The following is a 25044-nucleotide window of genomic DNA, read 5'->3' as shown; positions in this document are numbered from 1 at the left end:
AGGAATTTCAAAAAAATCAGCAGCGCTTTGTAGATAGTTACGTTTCCCAATGTTTTCAGATACATGTTCACATTGCATACAGAAGTCAAGGGAGGCTGGGCGTTCGCAGCTGGGGCAAAACTGGGCCACTACTGAGCCAAACTCTAACATTCCTAGAAGTCCTCACGGGTGAAGTTATGCACATGCCCCTGACATCAGGTTTTAAAAAATGGCAACAAAAGTAGGCCTATTTGGAGTAAATATACGCTGTATATATGTTGCTCTATATGCACACAAAGTAGAATGAAATGCTATGTAAAAAACAAAAGTATAGATAAATATTTATGGACAAATGACTGGTCACTTGTCTTTGATAGGTCAATTTGTAAATGCTGCTTTTTCAGCCATCTGACGTGTTGCACACAGCAGCCTCAGCGATCAATTGCTTTCATTCTTTTGCTGACATAAAATTTCATGCAACAGTGCATCTTGGAATGATCCATACCAGTTCCTTAATACTGTGGGGAGATCATAACACTGTAACACTTTTAATAATACAATACCAAAAAAAAAAAAAAAATCAAACTCTGGGGGAGAGAAAAAAATTATTTAGCAATTATTGTTTCCCCCTGCCTCAAAAGCTGAGTTTTACTCTTGGTAATAAATAGAAGGTACATACTCTCCAGATTGTCTGTAACAATTTTGTGATGTATAATACTTAACACAATTGGTCTCTTCATGTCTGCACATACAGTACCATTTCTGAACAAGTTAATAATGGGTTAGACTGTATTTTTGCCTTGCCCAATATATATAGATACACCTTCAGCAAAATTTCTTCTCAATATTTTTACTATATATCGGACCAAATGACAAAAAAAAAAAAAAAGAAGAAGAAGAGGAGGAAGAAGAAGAAGGGAGCTTCCTTTACACTTGCGTCTGATGCTGGGTCTCCACAAATGGAATGTGAACATTTTCTAGGTTGAGTTCCTCCACGCTTTCATAGTCACTCATGGCTACTTCGGAGTCATCAAAGCCGCAGCTGGCTGAGACGTCAGAGGAGGAGGCATCTAGAGAGTTGTGCAAGGATAAGGGCATCTTACCTGCACTAACGTTTTCTGTGTTGTGGCTTGGGCCAACAGCAAAAGTACTAAATTCGTTCTCAGTCTGAGACCCTGCGGTGTCCGTCTCATTAGGGAACTGGTGAGGAGGGAGGTATTGGCTAGGGTGGAAGTGCGGCCGTCGCCTGCAATCGGGGCTGAGCGTACTTGCCATTGAGACCGGCTGCGACGGTGGAAGGGTTTCATATTGGTCCGGATAATCCTCTGGAAGAGGAGGTGGTAACTGGTCCTGGCTTAAAAACTCCTCTTCATGAGGGGGAGGGTAGTCACTGTCAATGTCGTAGCCACCAAGGTAGTAATCTGTTTCCAGCTCTCTGGTACTGCCGTGATGAGCCGAGCCTCCATCTGCCGTCTCAAAATTGGGCACTTCCTCAATGTCAGACAAGCGAGCACTTGGCATCCAGTCAGAGGTATCCCAATGATACGCTGCAGCAGGAAAGAGAACCACAGCACTCCGTTAGGATGGAGCCGCTAACGAGAACAAAGTGTGCTGCATGCACTCGCCTCTTAGTCCTCACAGCACGCTCAAATCACAGCATGCGCCACAGGCCATCGACACAGGTCAGCCATGCTCTGACCAGAGGGGCAGGGGAGGAGAACAAAATTGTATTATGATGCTAATGCAAACAAGCAAAGAAACAAAACATGGCCACTCTCAGGCATTTTGCTTTCTAGGATGGTACTAGGTTATATTAGAAACTGTGAGTCCAAGAAATCAAAATAACAAAAATCTCTGAATTAATGCTTTTCATAGTTATTTGAAAAAATCTACAAATGAAGTCAGCATGCTTATGGTATCACATCTAGTCTCCCCTTCTACCTCCAATGACTTCGTTTCAAGAAAGAAAGTGTGCAAGCAAATAATCTGATCGACTGAAAACTGGATCCTGAAATGAAAAGGTGGCTGGCCATTCTCATGCAGCATTTGAATCCAACAGAATTCAAACAAAAGAGGACACGTGAAGCAGTTCAAGAAAAAAACAGATCAAATGAGTGCCCTGCCCACCCCAGCCCAGTCCAACAGGCAGAAAGTGTCCCAGAAAAATCACCTCTGTTGTAGTTCTGTCCTTGATCCATAACAGACACTGTCAGATACAAAGTGAAAAGTAAAAACTGGTAACTCGGAGTTTGTTACCAGCATAGTATTACACGTGAAAATACAAAACTCTGCATGCATATTTCTGAAGTACAGCTGCCTTGGTGTTGTTTTAATAGGATTTTTAATTGTTCTTTATTTTAGCATACAAGATAAGCAGCCCAGTCAAATGCAGACATACATAAAGAAATGATTGTCATGTGTATTATATTCCTCTTCTATCATATCTTAATTATTTACCCTCACTGAACAGATACAGAATTACATTAGAGCTGGAATTCTTAATACAAAAAGGGCTATCCGCCATCTCTATGGTTTATAATTGCAAAGTACATTTCTCTCTTGCTTGTTCACTTTGAAACAGAAAAATAAGAATCTACCATTCTCAGGGCCGGTTCAAACAAATCTGGGCCCACCGGGGCTCAGATACCATGGTGATGGGCACGGTATAAGAACCTGAATAGAATAGAATACAAAGCCATTTAATGGGGCCGCCAGCTACAATGCCCCGCAACACCATACCCACCTCCCACCTGCACTGCCATGCTAGCTGGTGGGGAGGGAGGCATTCCAGTATGGAGAGGGTGCAGGGGTGGGGGAGAGAGCAAGGAAAGAGGTTTTATGTGAGACAAGAGCGGGGAATAAGCTGCAGCATTTTCTAGATGAGATGCTCTTGTTCAGCCGCATGTTATTGGGCTTCATGCAAGAAGTCACTGGGCAAGGTCTCTGGACTGCATTGCTGGAGGACGTCTGGCCAGATAAACAGACCTTTATGGCATTACAGTACTTAACCTCTGGGGCTCAGCCACAGACGAGGGCAGAGAAGACTATTCTCCAGGCCTCCATCTACTAACACCACTCTTGCCCTTGCTTATCACCACATGGTGCACGTGGTGATGGTGATTTCTTCATCAGCTTCTTAGCCAGACAGTAGCTTTCTACCCGCTCTGCGTTAGCCTGGGGTGAGGAGGGTTGGGGCTACTGCAAGTTTAGCAGCAGTGTCTGAACCGGCCCTAACCACTCTTCTCCTTCACTTCTCTCTTTTTTGTAAAGTGGATTTTGCTGTCTTTTGGTCAGTGTAATGACATTGCACCCGAGATGCGTCAGGTCCCTCCGAGCTGTGTGGTTTCAGGATCCAGGAGAACCTCACTAATTTGCTGACTCACACAACCCCCAGCAGCTCCCTGGGGAAGGAGCCCCATCCTCCCGCAGCTCCACGGCAGCGATTCTGCCCACCATGCACGGGAGCTCCGGTACGGCTAGCTGTTCACTGCTTTCACCAGCTCCGCTGCAAAGCATGCAAGATTCATAAGTCTCATATAAGCAACTGGGAGGTGGGCAAAGCATTTTTCGTGACAGCCTCTTGAAACTGCTGCCAGTCTGGCTTTTTCTGACCTGTAAAGCATGATGGGGAACCAATGTGTTTGCTTAAGCTTTCCTTTAGGAAGGCAAGGCCATTTACAGTGTCTGTGGTTTCTTTTCAAGGTTATTTTCTTATTTTTTGAGTGGGACTTTCTCTTTGAATTAACCCTGGCTAGTTCATTTTATTTGATAGTCACAAGAATGGCACTCTTATTCTTCAGAAAATCAGTAAATATACTATAGACAAATACTCAAGTGCCATCACTAGCTTGGAGTAAAAGTGCTTTTCAAAATTACTGTGACACTGGCTCAAGAAAAAATCAGTCGTTTCACAAAAATAATTTACTTGATCATCTTGAAGCATTATGCAGACTGGCTTAGCTGAAGTCTGCAAAACCTGGCTTAAATTTGCTAAAGACAGATGAAATTTTGGACTTGTGGATAACCTGAGTTGGTCTTGAGTTGACATCTTCCCGAGGATAAGATAAATGCTGTATAAATAAATAAAAGTAATGTTTATCTATGATACATCATATTTCCTCAGTGCTTTACGGAAGAGGAAAATAGTGATATTCCTGTTTTACAGGTAGGTGAACCAGTTCATTTGTAACATGATGTGCCTGAGGTTACCCAGGAGGTCAGTGGCAGAGCTGAGTGTTGGGTCCTTGGACCCAACTGCCATGCTCTATTCTGTAGGCACATCAACCCCAGGGGAAAGGCAGTGGCAGGCAGGCTGCCATGGAGTGGCATCCATGGAGTTGTGTCTACACATCTTCTATTTGACAGTGTTACCTGGGAGAAACCAGCCACCTGCCTACCACCTCTTTGCTCCTCTTTGCTCCTCTCCATGTGGTCCCGTTGGAGTGCATAACCCAGCTCTACTGCAGCCTGGGATACTTTACAGCCTTCCTGTGTCTTCTTCTGTTTCCCCGTCTCTGCAGCCAGGATAATCTCAATGATTTGGCTCCATTTTCAACCTAATCCTTTTCTCTGAAGGCAATGGGAATAAGCAAGCAAAAACATTGACTTGAACAGAAGAGGATGAAGGCCTTGACACCTTTTCTACCACCTCCAATTACCCGCAGGTATTTTGTGGTACGTCCCTCTGGTGTTTTTGTGTTTGCTGGTGAACATGCTGATCTGCAAAACCCAATCCCTGCCACAGGTTTGCTGGTCAGTGTAGATTAGTGAGGTTCTGCTGGAATGTTTCACAATGAAAACAGGAAGCATTGTTGCATAACAAGAAAGAAAAAAAAATAAATACCTTCATTTTCTATAGTGTCAACTACATTGTTGACAAGCTGTATGACAGTCACTATGGAAGCTTGCAGGGGAGGGAAAGCAGAAAATAAAGGGAGGGGAAGGACAGCTTCAGGTTAGTATTTAAAACACACATCATATGTTACCACAATAAATTCTCTCAAACAGACAAAACTGACATTGAAAAAAAAAGGCTGCCGACCACTGCATGATTTATGCAGTGGGTTGCAGGACATTTCATTTCAAATAATCTCATACATTTTCAGAGTGGTGATAAATTCCAAAAGTGCATTTCCAGAAAGGCATATGGGATGATGTGTATCACCTCATAAATTCAAGCAGACTGGCCAGCTGATTCAATTAACCAAAGCAGTATCTTGTCTACCTGATACTAATTTCTAATTCATTCTTGCTTAAAGGTCTCCAGAGACGGTGCCATGTGCTCCAAGGGATCATTATCTTTTAGACCATCACACTAGCAGAAACGGTGCTAAACTCAATCTATTTCCTAAGAGGAATGTTTTACTTATTTACTGTTTGTGCTGTGCCTTGTAATACCTCGGGGACATTAAGCAGTACTGCTGTAATTAGGAGGACACATCCAAGTAGGTTTGGTTCAAATTTTGATCTGTGTTTGACAGAATATTTTCACAAATGCTTTGTGTGTTCTCTGCAGGTGTTTTACCAAAACATACTTTTCCCTTGAAATAATTAATATAGACTGCGCAATTGTTTAACGTGGAGTCCAACAGGCCTACAATGTGTGGTCCTCTAGATGATCTGCATTTTGGACCAACTAACACCCCCGCCTTTGAGGACCTGAAATAAAACCCACCAAAACCAGACGGAAAGCTCTGGTTCAGTGGGTGCTGTATGTGTCCCTTTTCCTTTGTCTTTAATTATGAGAAAACCAATTGCTTTGGAGCAGGCTAAGAAGGGGACCGGAAACATTGGGCAAGACATACTTCTTTGTTTCACACAGCCAATAGACTTAGAGGTCACATGAAACATGCTAACAGTAATAGTGCCATTCAAATATATATTGAATATTTTGACATCTTTGTTAAATTTTGGGCATGGGATCAAGGATCTCATCCAATTTCCTCAGTCCTTGTGAAGGCTTGGCAAAAAGAGCCTCGATAAACCAAAGAAACCGTGTTCTATGTCTACGTTGAGCACATTTATGCCATCAACAGCATTTGTAATTGTACAAGGGAGACTTGTATTGGCTAATGCATAATAAACATTATGGAAAAATAAGTGATTCCATGTAATTAGCTGCAGCATGGCTGGGAAAAGAGATGGAGGGCAGCCCTAAACTCTAAGAGGAGAACAACTGAGCGTGAAAAACAGAAGGTCAAAAATCAGGGCCAGCACAGTCTTCATTGCAACTAAGGGAGCTGAGCAGAGCATGTTCACGGAAGGGAGGGAAACTTCTACCCCAGGCAGCTCAGCACAAGGCAATACCCAGATACAGCATTGCTCAGGGGTAAAAATTGCTGTCGTCAATAGCAGTTCCTTGGACTTCCCAGCACAACCATCCATTGGCCTGCAGTGAAACAGTAACCTAAAACCACTTTCGTCACGTTCCGCCCCCCCCCCCAGCCCTGCATTCAAAACAGCTTACCATGGAAACCTGTAACTTGCCTTTGAAGTGACTTCTCAAAATATTATTGCTGAAAGTGGGCAACTTTTTTTTTTAGATTTGTGGCTAATAAAAATTTTTGCTTTTTGATCACAAAAAATACTGCTAACTACTCTCAGCAAGACTATGGGAGCTGAGCAATTTAAATGCAGTAGAAATAAGGTGGAAAAAATAAAATTAGGTTCAAAATCACGTCCAAAAACAGTTTGCACAGTGAGACAACCCCTATTCGACCCAGCAAGAGAAGGCTCTAAGCACTGTGGAGAGGGTGAGTGGAGGCTGCCTGTACCTGATACAAACTGAACATCATAGGGCTGTTCACACCTTCGGTGGGATGCGTCCCAGTGCTTCTCTGGTGCAAAACAGGTTTCCCCAGTCGGAAGCAATTAACCAGTTTCGAAAGACAGTGTCGGCACGGTCATTTGTACAGCAGCTTGACACAAGCCTGTCCCCACTGCTAGCCATGTGAGCACCCAGCAGCATTGCTCTCGGCTTTGGAGGAAGGAGTGTTGAGAAGGAGCCGCCTGTCCTGTCTCCCCAAAGAGCGTGGATGCTGAACTGCATTTGTTGTGTTTTCACTGACAACCTTTTACCCTTTGCAGGCATGTGAAGCACAAAGAATTAACATGACAGGAAGGGGAAGGATTTATGGCTTCAAGAGGGATATCCATTAGCCCCTATGTACATATATATGAGCATATATATGCTTACTTATGCTTGTATTTATATTTTAAGCTCTTTCACTGCAAACCCTCCCTGCTGCTGCAAGAAAACCAGAGCGTGCAGTCTTGCATTGACCTCTGCAAAACGACTCAGATGATTTAAGTTTCTTCCCTAATTCTCCCTGAAGATATGGATTTGTTTAGACCCTGAACTAGAATTGTTATCTCTAAAGGCCATATTTTAAATACAGCTTTCACAAAAAATGAGCAGGCACAGAAGGTCCAATCCAGCTTCAGCGGGTATCGTGTCACTGATTTAAATGGGGGCAGGATCAGATGCTTGAAAAGCCTAATTAGAATTTGGGAGATATAAAAAGTAACCACATCCAATAAATGACTACCTGAATAATTATTCTAAAGGTAATTATAATATAAATATATATCATTAAAATAATAATAATTCTAATAATTATTCTAAAAAACACCAAAGGGGTTTTTTTGGGTGAAGGGGCAGAAAAGCACTGAGAAGCTTGACAAAAATACTCATGATGCTTCAGCCACAGCTGAACCAAAAGGAACTGCAAGTGCACTTTGCTTTAAGTGCTTTTTCCGACATTTAGGAGTACCTAGGGAAGAGCTGTATGACATGACTGAGGAACTGAGTCTCCAGACAGTTCATTAGCTGGTGGCTGAGGAAACTAAGTACAATTTCTTTGTGCCAATCTTTTTCTGTGTATCTGAATGAGGCTTCCCTGACATCCATCATCCCTCCCTGGCAGAAACATCTTGCCTTTTCTCAGACCCACTGCTCAACATACATGGGCTGTAGGAACAAAGGTTTGCTCTGACTTTGTAGGCCTCTTTCAGGCTGTGTATGGCTCTGCCCATGTCACCCACTGAGTTAATGATGTAGGACATGAGAGCGGGCAATGAACATGCACTGAGCAAGGATTTAATGGTGCTCTATTGTTCACTGAGCTGTGATTGCCAGGGAGAGGCCAAGCCACTAGGGACTGGCTCATCCGCTCATTGCTGCTGCTGAGCACCAGCAGAGTTTTGCTGGGACGATGAATGAGACCTGGCAAATGGCACAGAAATTCCCTTTAATTTGACTGATGATTCATGAAAGTCATCCTCTTCCAAGAGCGAAAATGACAGAAATTCTACAGTTTCACTTGCAACCTACTAGTCAACTTATATCTTGGCAACATGACTCCGCTGTATCACACCTTTAGTTCACTGTAAAGCTTGATACTGATACAACAGCTCCAAGCACCAAGATTTTAATTATGTTCCTATAATTTAAAAAAGGTACACAAAGTGAGGGTTTGAACCCAGGACTTTCTGACTCCTAGCATCATTAAAGGGTTTTCTAGATGTCACCTAAATGTTTTTAATAATATTAGAAAGAGAGTTAAATAGCTTTATCCCTAGCATAATAAAGATAAAACCATTTCTTACCATTATCATCACCGGAATCAGACTGGAAGGAGCTGAGGGATTGTACTTCGGAGTTGCTGCCTTTATTACTTCCTGCAAAACAGGTCACTTCTTCAGCATCATCAACCCCTTTACCTTCATTGACAGCAAAAACAAAGCAAAGTGGTACTCTCTAGGTATGCACATTTGTCTATTTATACCACAGAGCCATTTAAATCCTGCCAACAAGTAGCCTTCTATTTTTTTTGTCAGAATAAAATTATTTCCTTCAGACAGAGGAAATGACCTATTGGTCAAGAAGGCAGCTGATGAAGACACCTAGACTTTTGAAGTGTTTGAAGCCCAAAGAGTCTTTCAAGTGACTGACACCACTGTGATCAAGGAAGAAACATCTGTATTCAGTATTGCCTTTTTAGATGACATGTAGTCTCAGCAGCAAAGAAAATGATGACTGAAAAATGTGGTATAAACATTTTATACAAGAGATTACAGTTACATTTATCTTTACGGTTCATTTCTTAATTTGAGAGCCTCATTAAAGGCTCATTCAATGCTCAATAAACTTATTTAGCATCTTTTTATTCATATCAGTGGCCCTTGGATCAGATTTTAATGGCTCCACCACTGACATATAATAGATTAAGCTTCAATTTACATTGCTTTTCATCAGGGACATTCAGTCTTGACAACTCCTCTACAGTTTAGAAATGTAACTGCAGCCTATGGTATAAATTCTCATGTAATTAAACACACATGAATAAACACATTCAACTACACATTATATGAGTGATAATAAGGAACACAAAAAGTTATCCTCCATAGTAAGCACTGAGATAGATACTTGAGCTAATTACAAATGAACAAGCTCAGGTGCTGCAAACACGTAAGTACAGCTCTCCACCTGCTAGCTGTAGATATTTCTACCCAGCATGGGGCACCTCCATACAGTAAGGGCTGATTTGCTCCTGCTGAGAAGCAGGGTATGTAGTGGATGGAGCGAGCGCTGCAGTAATGAAGCTGCAGTGCTTCCCACTCCTTGACAGCTGAGGTCCGTCTCCATGGCGTGGCCTCATGCTGTGCAGAAATTCATACAGATACCAGCAGCATCTGCAGCAGAAACACCCAGGAGAATACAGAACAGAGCATGTATCGGGGCTGGCATGCTGATGCTTTCAATCAGCAAAACTATATGTAATGGTTAAAAAGGTCAACCACAACACAACTGTGAAATACAGCCCGAAGAAATGAAAATTAATTCCTGTTTTTCACTAGAAGACCTTAGCCAATGTGCTGCCTTAGATGAAAATGTGCAGGTCAGGGCACAGGTATAAGGCAGTGCCAGATTCCTCTCTCTTCTCCTCAATTTCTATTGCCTAAAACTACACGACTATGAAAGTTTCTGGATCACGGAGTTTTATTTGACAGTTTTGGTTAAGGCTGTGTTGCAGTGGGGTTGAAGATGCATTCGGAAAAGCTACTAAAAAGAGAAAACATCATAAAACCCCTCTATATGCTAAAGCAAACACCTCCCAGTCCATATGACATATTCTGACTTGCAAGGATAGACAAAGTAGGGCTGTAACTCTGGCCCAGCAAACTGGTATTTCCTGCTGTGACAGAATATGTGAAGTTTGCTGCATCTCCAGCAACTTGTTCAGGAATGGAGGGGACGCTGTGTTATCAGGTGAGAAACCATCAGAGGACAAACAGGGTAAGCGTGGGGATCAGAAATTTTGTGATCACTCTGAGACTGAATGCAGATGGGAATGCAAGGGACTGAAAAGGTGATCCTCTAAGTAGTGCATGATTTTCTGCTTAATTTCATAGACACTGGAAGTAGAGAATATTAGTTCATTTGTCCCTGTTGCAAAACAGATTTGCTTCTTGCAGGAAGTTTAACTCCCCCAGGACACAAACTGCCCAAACCTAGTAGAGTTTATATTTGAGAATTCTGCCCAAAATTATTTTTTTTCCAATAGAAAGATGATTGCACTGTATTACTTCAAGAACTAACGCTCAGAGCACTTACTCATATGTGCTTTCTGAACAAGTGAAAGAAATGCATTTAGTCATACTTAATGCATAGAAGTAGAGGTCTTGTATGCCTAGTTTAATTATAACCTTTCAAAATTAAACCAAATCACTTCTTGGAGGAATGTAACAATTGCAAGTGTATGGGGTTGGAGCATTAAGAGTACCTGTGCCACTGTACCTGCTGCACCCTGAAGGCAACCCTTACCTATGGCAGGGAAGAGCGAGACCGGCATGCAGCGGTACTTACTTTCTGTCCCCGCATCCCACGTACTCTTCCTGATGGAGTCGCAGTCGGAGCGACAGGGAGACACGGCGGGCAAGTTTGGAGCTACGCTGCACACCACCACCCCCCGCCTGGCTGTGAGTATTCGAGGGGACTCGGGATGAAAAGTTGTCATCTCCTGGTGCTCCACACCAAGCCCATCCACTATCTTGTCCAGGTTATTCCGCGAGTCACTTTGGAAGCATGGGGTATAGGCCATCGGCCTCACCGGGACCTGTGGAGGCCCAACCTCTTGGTAGATATTTCTGCTGTCTCCACTGTTCCTCATGTTCTTGAACTGGATGCCATTGCTCTTGTTGAGCAGGGCGGCAGTAGCCGGATCCTGTACGAGTGTGATGTTGTTGCGGGAATAGTTCTTCCTGAAAACTTTCTTGCGAAAGATGATAAAGAGGACGATCAACACAAATATGACAAACAGGACCACGGCTATTCCTATCAGCTCCTCCTTGCCAACGTATGAATGCCCAGCTTGTATATTGGGAACCACCACGGGGCGAAGACCACAGTATTGCCCCACATAGCCAGGCGTGCAGTTACACAGAAATGAACCAAATATGTTGACACAGGAGCCACCATTTTCACATTCTTCTCTTTCGCACTCATTGATGTCTTCTTCACACCTTAAAAGAAGAAGAGGAGAGTTTTGATTTTGGAGAACATCTAGCAAACAGCCTAGCTTGTACATGACGACTTATCTTGTCAAAGTGGTACCATTACAGTTAACACCTTGCTGGTGCTTGGCAAATGATCATATTATTATCATATTATTCAATGCTATTTCATTTTTTCTACAGGTATTCCATGGCTTTTTAAGACAATAAAATGGAAACATCAAGAAGTAAATAAGAGTTTAAAGCATCTGATAGGAAAAGGCTCCTTGACCCTAATGAGGCTCACTGAACGTAACAGAGAATCTCAGCCTTTTTATATTGTTTTTGGACCATCCTATGGAATTCAATACAAAATATTAAGAGGATTCAAGGAGGAAATAGTTGAGAAAAAATATAGTAAAAAAATCAGAGTACTTATTTAAGAGAAGAGGAGGATATACTGACTATGTAAAATTATTTAGGGCTGGAGATAAAATGAGCAAATATTAGAGAAGCAGGGGGAAAAAAAGAACAGGAACTTTAAAGAGAGAAGAGAATTGGAAAGAAGAACAGGTGATCAAAAAAAAGGCAGAAAAAAAATACAAACAGTAGACAAACTAGATGAGAAAAAAGCATGTTGAGGGGCAGGTCAGGGGATTTTCTGTTTCTGTACCAAGTATACGATCAAGGCTGGGATTTTAAAAAATGAATGCAATAAATTAGGCTTTTATGTCAGGGCTAAGGTGACTAAATAATTGATCCATTTTCAAAAAAAAAGATTACACAGCAGCTTCCACAGGCTTTATGAGATTGCTCAAAAAGCCTCTAACACTTAGGTGTACATATCTCAGTGAAAACTGTCTGGAGATAACATCCTGAAATAATAATTTAGGAGGCCAAGTTCAGAAAAGCATTTCTGAATGCAGGCCTCATGGATTTCTCAGCTGTCATTAGCCTATACTTGAAATAAGTACTAATTTTTGGCTTATTTTTTACTGAGTGAATCATAGCTTTTGAGTACAAAATGCCTGATCAAATAACCCGCCATCACTGAACTGAAAAGCTCCTGTTGCCCACCTGGGGAGGGTCACTTACGTTACTCCCGTCAGGCCATTTTTGCAGTTGCAGATGAAAGCGTTGCCGATGGGATCGCACGAGCCTCCGTTCCGGCAGGGATTTGGGAAGCAGGCTGTGATCTCCGACTCACAATTCCTTCCCGTAAACTGGGAGAGGCAATTGCACTGGTAGCCTGGGAGGTGAGGGACACAGAGAAATAAATCAGAAGCCTACCACTGTATCTGTCTAGAAGCAAGGGAATCCATTTGGCTACCTTACTCCAAAAAATATATTGCACTGTGGGGGAAAGGGGATGTTTATACTCATTCTGGTATGTCTGTGTGGTCCACACTAATGCCAGTAGAGAGTTTGTTTATCTGGGATGTCTGGACAGTTGGAGCTCATGTCTACAACGAGGGACCAGAGGAGTCCAGTCTGCAACCCAGACCATCCTGATCGTCGGGATTCAGATAAGAATAAATGTTGTCCATGAACAACTTTGGTCACAAGAAATATTCTAGATCAAGGATGTATCTCCCAATATTTTTGAAAATACAGACCATATTTGCTGATAGCGGCAGCCCACACTCCTTTAGGGGCTTCACTGAAGAGCAAATAGACAAGCTGAGAGCTTTTCCACATCTGCCTTTTACAAGGACGACACAGTAGGGATGTGACAGTAATAAAACACTTGGTAGTGGTACTTACCACTTTCATAAAGCACATCATCGAGGCATGAACTATAAACTTCATAATACCAGCTGAACTGGGCAATGCCAGCCCTAATCAGAGCTGATCATGTGCAGTGTTTGCTGTTAAGCAACTGATTAATTACTGGCTGCAATACATCAAACATAACTCCACTCAAGTGGAGGGGGACCCTGTAGGGGATCAAAGTCCTACTTCCACGTTTCTTGCCAACAGAGGAGAAACATCAGAGTGAAAAACGGTTTTTAAACCCATCAGTTCACTCTGCCAAGTATCAAATGACAAATCTCTTTTTTTTTCCCTCTCCTTGTGATTTCATATGGCACAATGCCATTAGTAAAAGCTTCATTTAAGGTCATAAAGAAATCCAGTGAGGCAGTGCATCTCTTTATGTTGTGAACTGGATATTGAAATCTGAGTGCTTTTTCACTCGAAAAGAGCAAGGAACATGTAGGCAGTCCCTGGGATGGAAAGACTCCTAGATGAGAGTTGTTGAACTAGCAAAATTTTCCTGGACATCTGTAAAAAACTTTGGCTGATTTTTTAAAACACTGCTTACACAATCCAAATGTCCGAAACAGATGTATAGGCAAGGTTCAAGCTCCAGTTATGGGGTTCACATACTTACTGAATGCAGCATATTAAGCAACTGGAACAAGGAACCTTCCTGCCATTAATACTGCTGGAGTTAGAGCTGAAAGGGTTGAATGCAACTCAATTCAGTGTCAAAATTATTGGAGATCAAGCTGATGTAGCTGAAATATCAACCCTCAGTGGTGAGCTTTTTAAACATATTTTTAAAAACTTTCTATATCTATACATCTGAAAAAAAATAAAATACTTATTTTAAAAGCCACTGTTCTAGGAAACAAGGCAGGAATTTCCAGCACAGTTACAAGGAAAAGAATTTCATGGAAACAATATGGAAAAGCTCAGTGCAGGCATGAGGCAAAAGCAATTCTGCATTAAGACTCCCACATCTTTTATGTCCTATCCGGTTCAATTCACCTTGTTCAGTTACTCTAATTGCATTCTTTCATGAGGACAGGCTTTTGAGAATAAACTTGGAACCAGACTTGCTGGCGTATTCAGTCAAGAGTCCAATCCTATTTAATTGAAGATAAATGAAATAGATACTCAAATATCATGCTGTTTCGTTGTCCTGCTACAAGAAGGGAGATAGAAGCACTGCTGTTCTCAAGGTTGCAGAGTTAAGAAGAGAAATGATTTGACTTTGGGGATTCCTAGAAAGCATGTTTGGTCAGCATCAGCAAGTTGGGATTATTTTTTGGTGTCTTATACATATCTAACTCAGGCAATGCAAACAACTTTCTGGACCTGTAGAGATCTGGGTCTGAAGAATTACAAAACTGCGACTGGACCAGGCATTGCATTTTGATGCCATCCCTATAAAAGATTTATTGTTAATTGGCAAAGTAGCTGATCTAGAAATACTGTAGGTAGAAATCACAGCATGAATAAATAAGGCTGTTTCAGTGCTTCATTTTATGACTGAACAGTGACATCTATAGTTCAAAAATTTGCAGTAATGTTTTATATATTTTCATGGTCTCAATGAGTTTAAATGAAATGAAAATGTTAAATTCAAATATAAAACATTTTATTCACAAACAAATCTGTTGCCTTATATAATAGCAGAATAGATATGTTCTATTTGCTAACTGATACTTTAAACCTACATAACTTTAAAGTGACTTTAAAAACCAACTTTCTGTACCTAAGTTACTAGTTGCCAATCATTTGTAAGATAAAGCCTTTGAATCACTTTCTTTTCACATCTTCTGTTTGTTTCAGCTGATTAAGTTCTGGGTTCTCAGTCTGTAACATATTCTGTTACATTTAGTGACTGCAGAAAAACTTAAGAAATATTGATTTGGTAAAAAAAATAATCCTTTTACCACTAAGTATAAAAGGAATGTGGATTTATTAGTTATTATTGTTGCCTATTCTTTATATTAACTTCAATTAACATTTTATACTAAGAGGAGATTAAACTGAATGCTCCAGATGTGTCAGAGCTCTACAGTGCAATGTATGAACAAGACCAAAATGAAAAGTGTGCTTCTGAAAGCCTACATTTTTGACTGCATTTGATTTAATGATGGTGGAACACAGTCAGATATTAGAAGACTGAAGTATTCAGTATAGATTCTAAGTCCAGGGATCAAAGTTAGAAATAAAAAAGGCGATAAAAGAAGACAGTATTAAATTACGATATTTATCTCTGACTTTCCTCCTGTTGGAAGCACTGCCATACACCTGCCAACTCTGAGCCCCTGGCAAAAGACACAGAACTTTCCCGTGACACACACGCTCAGAGCTGCAGAGCATTCACCCAGGAGGTCTCCAACACAGCAAAGCATATGTCGAAATTCATGGAGTAGGGAAGTGAAGAGCTGATACGATGGCTCAGTACACAGCATATATCGACTCGGCCAGCAGACTTGCCAGACCTTTTATGCTTCTCCAAACCTCTCAGCAGAGGCTGTAATTTTGCCCGCTACTGCACACTGTAGACACATGGCCATGGACAAAGTGCAATCATAGAGAAAACCCTTTTGGTCGGTACATCCTAGGTCTAACAAAGAGTTTTTATTACACTTCTAATTTAATATCCAGGTAATGTATCATGCATTTCTTCCCATCTGTTTAGCACAAGAATAATATGCAAACTTCCCATGTCCGAGGACAGGAGAGCTGAAGAAAAGGCTCAGTGCCCTGTCCTCTCAGCAGGGGACGAAAAACCCTTTCAAGCAATCTAGGGCTTGCTCCTGTTCACAATGAAGGCACTGGAAGTCTTGGAAATTCATCAACATTTAAGATCATACAGTCCATCTGAGTTCCTTCTAAGAGATATGAATATTTATTTTGCATACTGATGCTGGAAAATGTTGATCTACGTTCTCCAAGGCAGCAAATTTTGTGATGTTACCACTGTATTTCTTCAGAGGGAACCAGTGGAAAAAGATAGAAAGCTCTGGTAAACACATCTACAATGCTACTGGGGTGGGACCACAACACCCTCAGCAAGTGCCACAACAACCTGTACCAACAGCTGACCTAAGAGCAACAACAAGCTATGAGCAATGATATAGCCCTTTTAGGCTATATCTACATTAGCAAGCCCTGCAGAGAAACGGTAGTGGGTCTGTGGAGCAAAAGAGTTGGTGCTGAGGACCCAGCACCCTCAGTGCACACATTTCAGGGCTTTAGGATCACATTAGCTGCACCCCTGGTGCACGTCTTCCAGCTCAGCACCGTCCAGAGGGAAGCCTGGTCCTGCCCTCCAAGACCTCACCTCTCCACAGTGGGAACCGAAGCACAGTGAGAGGGGATGATCAGAAGATTCAGGTCAAAGCTCAGTTGTGATCTAAAACATTATGTAGACATAGCCCTCTCCTGCTTACACACAGTCTTGGGCTTTCTAGTTGCTTTATAAGGCCTCTCTCATGCTTCTCCACTAATCTGAGTCCCCTCTATGTAGCTAAGTCTCACCTTCTCACTTTGACTCCAACAGCTTCTCTTCCTGCCTTGTTGGCATGTCCCTGTCCAGAGGAAAAGGGATTTTTCAGCCCAGACCTTACCGAAGAGCAACATGCTGTAAGCGAGGACACTACACAGGCTTCCTGCCTATACCTATGTTTGCTTGGCACTTAATAAGCAGAGACGGTGGCAAAAGGCAGGCACGGTGCCATCAGCAGATGGGATGCCGTTATGCAGCGAACGTCTCCATTGTTGGTAGAATTCCCAGCCTGAGCATCTGAATGTCTGTCTATCCTCAGGTTTACTTGGCTTTATTAAAGAGAATGCTCCGAACTGCTGCCAATTCTTTTTTTGAACATGTGTATGCTCCTGTTTCTATCACATGCAAGAGGAGCTGGCTTTTACCTGTTACGTGCTTTGGCTTTTGCATTTGATCTCCCCATGTAGTTTCTTTCCCTGCTGTGCAGCTAGACCTGACAAACTCAATGTCCAGAAACAGGCCTGCCCTTGGCCCTGCTCACAGAGCATTTCATGGCAAGTCAACTGATGAGAAGAACTGAAGGTGAAGAGGACCTCTCCCAGCATTTGTATTTTGTATTATAGACATACCAGGCCACCTTCAAGAACTGTGTGTTCTTCAGCCATACATATTCCTGCCACTTCAGATTTAAGTTATTTGTCTTCAAACAAATGATTGCGTCTTGCCACTAGTTAGTACAAAAATGAACCTCAGTCTTTGTTAAACCGGTGCTTTGTATGAAAGGATTGGCGTGTTATGTGCTTTGAAAGTGGGAATTTAAATCCAGATGTCTAAAAGCATAGCTATAAAAAAGATTAAAACCTCCAAAATTTCTAAAAGCTTTTAAAAATTAACTGATGTGCATTTGGCATGCTCACATTACAGCATGCTGGTTTGTTTGTGTGTGTGAAAAAGTGAGATCAAGAACATAAGTAAGACCATGTCAGTTCATGACTACAGTATTAATACATCCATTTTTCCCTGATGTCATCCTTATGAACTACCTAATCCTCTAAAACACCCGTGTGTCAATGTTGCCAACATGCTTTAAAACATGTATTAAAACCACCACCTAGGTGCCAGGTTGCATTTTCCCTTCCCTTTGGATTTTAACTCTGTTCATAAAAAAAAAAAAGAAAAAAGAAAAAATGAGGAGAGGGGAAAGCAATGACTTTTTGTCCTCACACCCTGCCCACAGTCCTTGACTCAGTAGATATTTCTGCTCAAATGCTTCATGTTAAAATAAAATTGCCTACTCATATAAGTCATTTACTTCAATCAAAGCCAGACGTATCTAGGACTGATCAAATTAAAAGGAAGTAACTATACTTATAATTGCAGGCTTTACAAGCACGAGGTTTCTCTCTGTGGTTGAAAACCTTGGCACAGTGTTTGCATTTGATTACAGTAAAGCTTTCTATTGCTGTGATTGCTCATGTTGTTATTCATGCAGATAAACATACATTTACTATTGGCAGACCTGGTAGCACCACTCTATTATTAAGGTTGTGTGACATTTCCCATTTTAAGACCTCATATTCAGCAGCTTATAGCTTAACCACACTTTAAACACTTGGTTGAATTTTCTTGGGAAATTTCAGTCCAAAGAGCCAAGCTGTTTCTGAAAGTCATGCTGTTTGTCAGGTTTCAAAATACTAACAACTTTCTTTAAAAATAGTTCTACTGACCCATACTTATGGGTAGGGACTGAAAAGTCTGGAAGGATGTGGCCTATATTTCAGGACTGTAGTTTCCAGTGTCTCCCAAGAAAATTGTTCTAAAGGTGTATATAGCTCTTTCTGCTAGAAGTCTCCTGAGCTGTCAGACCTTGTGAGTGCTCGCCCCCCTTTCCCAGCCCTTTTTAAGCATGCATGGGATCTCCCCGTGGGGTCCCTGGACACACAGTACCCTCTCTTTAACCACCGACAACGCTGGGCATACACTCCTGCCGTGGGACTTGATTTGGACCTGTGGGAACACATGAGTGCAAGCAGAGGTTCATGTCACGGTCGCTTTCTGCTGGCCCAGAAACCAGATTTTGAAAGCAGAGAGGTTTTTCTGTCCTCTCAGCGATGTCTCGGAGCATCTGAGCTAATGCTTTCTCCTGCAGGCTAAGATCCCCATTTTGTCCTCCTGTTCAATGTGCAGAGAGGTCAGACAGAAAGAGCCAGTACCGGTGACCAGCCCTGTGCCAACTCTCCTGTCGGGGCAATACCTTTGCCATCAGTCCCGAGCTCTGTGCAGCCCATGCACAGCACCGTCCCCGAGCCAGGCGCTTCGAAGTTGCTGTGAATTTACCCATACGAACCCTAAGAGCAGCAGCAGGGACACACTCCCAGTGCATACAAAGCATCGCTTTAGCAATTCCCCAAACAGGGCCGTAATATTACCCTATTCCCGTAACCACAGGATGAAGTGGAAGGTAATCGGAGGCAGCTTTTAATTAATGGTGAACAGGGCAGTAGGCATTTCTACTGAAAGGAAGATCTCACAACAGGAATACTATTACGGAGGTTTGTGTTTTAGATGATCAATTTATGCAAATTATATGTAAATTAGACATGGCCCCTTTGATTTCTGGCATGTAGCCAGCAACTCTTTCATGTTACAATGCTGAGTAACCTTTGCTTGACTGTTTTCTTTTAAAGTTAGCTATAAATCTGAACTTTCTTTTTCTCTCTCTTAATTTTCTTGTAAAGCACAGTAAGGTTTTTGTAAAAAAGAGGATGTTAACAGTATATGAAATTTGCTCTGTAAAATTCAAATCAGAGGATCTATTTTTTAAAACAAATCCTATCATTATGCTAAATACTCTCTGTTTAGGAAAAGGAACATTCTCCAGAAACTTTAATAGGAGGATTATATCATAGAAAATGTTAGTCAAGAGATCCTGATGCTACTGAATGCCCTGGGATTGGGAAAAGGACCTTTGCATGGTATATTTTTGAATACTTCCCCTCACCAAAAAAGAAAAAAGCTGCCATTTTCTTTCTTAAGATAAAAAATGAAGAATTATTACTTTTTTTTTTCTATTTTAAATGAAAGTTAGCTGCTAACATCTATGTCAACGAATACGACGGCTGATGATTCTTAAATGCACACTGCAATTTGTGGCTCCGCAACTAGCATTTGCAATGCTGTTGGGCTCTCGGCTCTATGGAATTTAATTATATGTGGCCTTTTTGCATATGGAGGACACTAACAACAGAATCACTTTGCCTGGTGGAAACAAAAATGCCCATGCCTTCTCCTTGTGGGCTGGGCTGCAGAACCACCGACGTACAGTCAGGGCCCATTGCGCTGGAATTATGGCTTTATAACAATCCTTTATTTACATACACTGCTGAGGCAGTAAAAACAGCAAACAGATTTTTTAACAACAGGCAGCCGAAACATCCCTGCAGGGCACGTGCCCCCTTGCCGAGGCAGGAACATAGGCAAGTTAAATCAGTTCCGTGACTGCTTTCCAGCAGCGAATTATGTTGACATGAAAAAGGTGCGTGCCATTCCAGTAATAAAATGGGTCCAATCTTCTGCGCTGCCTGTTTCTCCCCCACCCCACGTCTCCCCTCAGTTTGAATTGGCATGCACATGGCGCTGGGAAAAAAAGAATTACTTTAAAGCATTTTGTTAGAAAGGTTTCAATTTACTCATCATGAGATTGCTGAGCAATACTGTAAATAGACTCAAATAAAATCAATAGAAGGAGCTGTTCTCATGCTTCCTAGGACGCTAGGCGAATGGTTAACCTCATTTATTAAGTATGGAGTCTGAGTCAAAGCCATGTTACATTCATGTACATATTACAGCCATATTTCCTAGGGATTTAAATAATCTTGCTTAGCAATTCTCCCAGTGGTTGCAGCATCCTTCTGCCTCAGAATGATTTTCTTTTGCCCTTGTTGTGCAGCACTCCTTTTCTTTCCTTCCCTTGGTAAATAAAAACCCTTAACGACAGACACAAGCAGCAACATTTGTCCTCGTGCTGCACATCACATCCTGGCTTGCCAGTGCTGTGCTTCATTCGTCCCAACTGCCCTCCCATCTCCTTCCACCAACAGCAAAGCCAATAGCATCCCTAACGCACCGTTTTCCCTGTCATGGGAGAAGAGGTGGCTGAATTAAAGCCAAGGATCCAGAGGAGATGCTAGCTGAGATAGCTCAGCACCAGAAAATCCACGTTGTCAGGGCATACCCTGTAAGGGTAGGGTTATCCAAATGAGAAACTTCTGTCTGACAGTTAGTTTTGCTCAGATTTCACCCTTGAAAACTAAACTGTTCTCAAGTTTAGGGAGTTCCTAAAGTTTAGAAAAATCTAGGGGGGGGGGGGGTTTGTCAGAAAGGAAATATGAGAACAAGGCTTAAAACAATGAAAAACAGAAATAATGATTATGGATGCAAGGGAATTGCATGGACGCATTAAAGCAGAAAGCCCTGGGACAGTGGTTAAATGCTCCATAAAAAAAGAGTTTAATGGAACTTCCCTAGGGAACCATGACCAAAACCACTGACGATAAGTGAATGGAAAGCTCTGAACTTGCAGAAGACCTCTCTGTTGATCATCCTCCTTTTCAGATGAAGTTTTAGTCTGCCAGAAAAGGTGAGCAATGCTGCCTGCTAATACAATATGGGGAACTGGAAGGGAAACCCATACACTGCAGAGAGAGAACAGCCCTAGAGGAAATGTCCTACACGTATGCCAATTGCTTTTTTCCTGCTAAGATGCTGACTGTTCTTATGGTCTGGTAACTTGTGCACTGCATTACAGGGTAGTAAGTCACTGGCACCAAATCACACAAGCCACCATATAACCACTGGATAGGAAACTCCAACATGAGCACAGTTTACATCAATGCCCTATAAACTTTGGATAGTATTACTTAGACCTTGAATCACTCAGGCCTCCGAGGAAGCCGTAAAATACACTTCTGGGGGGGTTTATAATGGGGCGGACTCGCTATTTTCCATGCAGACATGTAATCAAATTACTCACTCACAAAAGGACCAAGGTGTTTGTGGACAGCTCAGTCATTATTTGTGACAGCTTCAGAAACAGAGAAAGGCAACAGTGCCATTGCATCTGTGATGGACGTTTGAAATCACCATCTTTGTGTACAGCCTTCGATGCTGTAAATGGATCCTGAAAAATCCAGCTGAGCATTATAGTAATTGTAATTCTATTGGTTTCTATAGAAATAGGATTAACCTAACAGCCAATAAATCAATTTCCTCCTGGAACACTAATGCAATGAGAAGGGGTACCATTTCACCGTTATTTATAGAGCAAACAGCTTTTACACAATTTGCAATACCTATCAGAGTTTTATAGAGTTCATGAGATTTTTCAAGCATGTTGCTGCATAAAACCATCTCTGGCAATAAATTATAGAGGAAAATGGGGAGGGGGAAGCCCATAAAGTAATGCAAAATATTTACCACCAGATGGCACGCTGGTACAGGTGCCGCCGTTCTGGCAGGGATGCCTCTCGCAGGCATCGGGGTAGAGGACGCAGCCAAGCTTTAATTCGGTCAGGCCAACCACTTCTGCAAAGCTGCTGCGCTTGTTTTGGAGCGGCAGTTCGTTGTTATTTAGGACAACTGAATCCAGGCAGCCCTGAAAGCCGCTCAAGACCTGCGTTGTTCTCTTGTCGGTCAGGCTGCGGACATTATCCACTTGGACCTGGGCGCCGAAGTAGACGGAGCTATCTGTGCTGAGAGTCTGGAAATAGAGGGGGGCTTTGCGGCGCTCCACGTAGCTGTCATCCAGGGACAAGCTCGTGAAATTGCGATTCAGCTCCAGGAAGACCGAATGCCAGCTTCCATCATTAACGGCCCTGCCAGAAATTCCCAGGATTCCCGGGCCACTTCCACAGTCCAACTGGAACCACAGTTTGCCATCGACAATCTGCAGGAGGAAAACAGAAATCTAAGCACTTCAGGCGCTCAGCCATCTCGTAATACACTCTCACAGAGAATCTGGAAAGACAGAGGACTTCTAGACAGTCTCTATACAGTGTTAAAGCTGCTCTCCTACATGACACTAAAATAGCAAAGAGCTGTGCCTTTATCATCAGCAAAAAAAAAGGTGATAAATATCACCGTACTTAGAATTTACCCAAAGCCAGTTACTGCAGGCAAATTGAAAATATAGAAAAAATATAGATGCAGAACACAGGCGAGGACTGGGATAACGATATGTCTCACTCAACAGGGCATGGACCGGAGGACCCATGTTCTGCTCTTGGCTCTGCTGCTGAGCAGTCGTGTCTCTCTGAGCAAGTGCCACCATCCACCTGTGTGCTGCGATTCTGCTCCCCGTGGTTGGTGCTATCAAAAGGACAGTCAGGGCAAAGGACCACCTCCGAGTGTTTGAGAGAGGCCTGTGGCAAAGTCAGTGGCCACTGCTTTCAGCTGGGGATGTTAGGTGCTCTGCTTATGCACACATCCTGTGCCTCTGTAACCTTTTGGAGCATCTCAGCGAGGTGTGGATTTGTCCCTAAGTGTTGTAAGTTCAGTTTCTCTAAGAACAACAGTAAGATGCTGGTTGACCCGAAGTCAGTTATTTTCCAAGGATGCTACACTACCTGCTCTGTATACACCTCACAGATGACATAAGATCGCTCTTTTCTTTCTTTCCTCATATTTATGCTGGATTCATGGCTTTAGAGGGATTGTTAGGATTTCTCACTCTCCCTCTAGTCTCTCACCCATCTGAAGTCCTCATAAAGGGAAAATCTGTGCTAGCCTGCTGGGGCAGGCAAAGTGCAGAGTGAGGGAATAGGTATGAAGTGCTGCTTTCCTGATTAGCAGTTTACCCAAAGATTTTAGGTTTCTCTAACAGATGGCAGATAAGTTTAAAATGGCTGACAAGGCTGGAAATAATTTCTTATGACACATTAATTGGATTCAAGCTCTCCGAAAGCTCTTGCAATTATTTTACCTTTATGTCATGCTCTAGGAAGTATTTATTTCTGCAAACCCCATCTCAAGACAGTTCTGTCCCATTATTTATCCCCCTGAAAAGTTCAGGCGCTGTGTCCTTTTTCATCCTTCCCTGCAGCACGCATTGTACTCTCACTGGTTTATCCGTAACACAACCCTACTGTTCTCCCTCAGCAGAGCAGAGTTGCCATAGCTGTCAATGCCAGAACCCCCCAGAGCTTTGTGGTGGCCTGCTAAACTGGCATGGCTAATGCAGATGTGAGGATGCTGCATTGTGTCCATCCGTCTTTGGCCATTTTTGGCCATTTCTGGCATGAATAGTCACTTAAAACTGTGTTAGCTAGAGACATCCCTTGGCATATGTCTGAACTGGTGCTCAAACTCTTCTCTGCCAGGCTCTCTGATGTGGCTTGAAGGTAAATGGGATACTGTTAATCTACATGAGCAGACTGTGCTGTCATGTCATTATCATCATTTTATTGTCCTTGGAGGTTCACAAAACTATTTGGAGAAAAGCTAAGGGTAAAATCTTGAGTTCTGGTGATCTCTGGACTTCCTTCTCCTTTCCAGACCTCAGTCTCTTGATTAGCTGGATTTGAACTGGGCTGTAACCTCAAGCCAAGTCACACTGGGCAGTTGGGGTGTAAACCACACCACTCCACCCCTCTGCAATCGCTTGGATGGGGTGGACACAGAGACGCTAAGCATGTGACAAGCTCCCTATAAATGCCAGCTACCTACTTACTCTGCATGGCATGAGGGGTGTTAGAGGGATACACATGCAGAAGGAGCCAGAAGAGCAAGAATTAGCCCCTGCTATGGGCAGCTGGCTATTCTGAAGTCCTTGACCTGTACAATGTAATGAAACTGAGAAAAAATGATCTATGATTGTAATACAACATGCTTGAGGGATGAATGTTTCTTGGTACCCCTACAGCTCAATCAAAAAAGGCTAATGGATGTATAGAAAAATAAGTCAGGATCATTTTTCATTAAAAAATCTTTTCTTACAGGACTCAAAACTCAGCTGTAAACTATTTCTGTAGATTGAAATTGGGCCTATTAAGCATCTGCTCAGGAGGAATCTCGGTAAACAAGATGCCCTGATAAACTGAGCTGGTTTCTCTCCAGAGATGGAGCAATCTTTTCTTTTCTCCCTGTGCAGCAAAATAGTCCACAAACCTTGAAGGCACTGCTCAGAAAGTGTGATCTGGCTCAACAGGAATACAAATCAAACACAAAAATACATGCCAACATATTACACTTTGAAAAACAGCCATCATCGGATAAGCAGTTAACTTGCTTCTTATTCAAAAGGCTTTTTCCTACAGAAACTGTTCTAC

General features: G+C 42.3%; 1 protein-coding gene across 3 annotated transcripts in view; it reads right to left on the bottom strand.

The window, feature by feature from the left end:
• Nucleotides 1-906: 906 nt before the first annotated feature.
• Nucleotides 907-25044, bottom strand: part of FAT3 (FAT atypical cadherin 3) — a 322500-nt gene continuing 298362 nt past the window's right edge. For 2 of the 3 annotated variants that reach the window (XM_050900494.1, XM_050900497.1), the window contains 7 exons: nucleotides 22196-22664; nucleotides 12568-12721; nucleotides 10847-11502; nucleotides 8587-8700; nucleotides 4823-4882; nucleotides 2150-2185; nucleotides 907-1526 (listed from right to left, as the gene is read on the bottom strand). In XM_050900494.1, the coding sequence (XP_050756451.1) occupies nucleotides 907-1526; nucleotides 2150-2185; nucleotides 4823-4882; nucleotides 8587-8700; nucleotides 10847-11502; nucleotides 12568-12721; nucleotides 22196-22664 (2109 nt within the window). The remainder of the gene's footprint in view (nucleotides 1527-2149; nucleotides 2186-4822; nucleotides 4883-8586; nucleotides 8701-10846; nucleotides 11503-12567; nucleotides 12722-22195; nucleotides 22665-25044) is intronic. The other variant, XM_050900498.1, reaches the window with a different exon arrangement.

The sequence above is a fragment of the Gymnogyps californianus genome, chromosome 1, assembly GCF_018139145.2.
Source record: "Gymnogyps californianus isolate 813 chromosome 1, ASM1813914v2, whole genome shotgun sequence".
Taxonomy (NCBI): domain Eukaryota; kingdom Metazoa; phylum Chordata; class Aves; order Accipitriformes; family Cathartidae; genus Gymnogyps; species Gymnogyps californianus.
The sequence above is the reverse complement of the archived record's forward strand: the minus strand, read 5'-3'. Positions and strand labels throughout refer to the sequence as shown.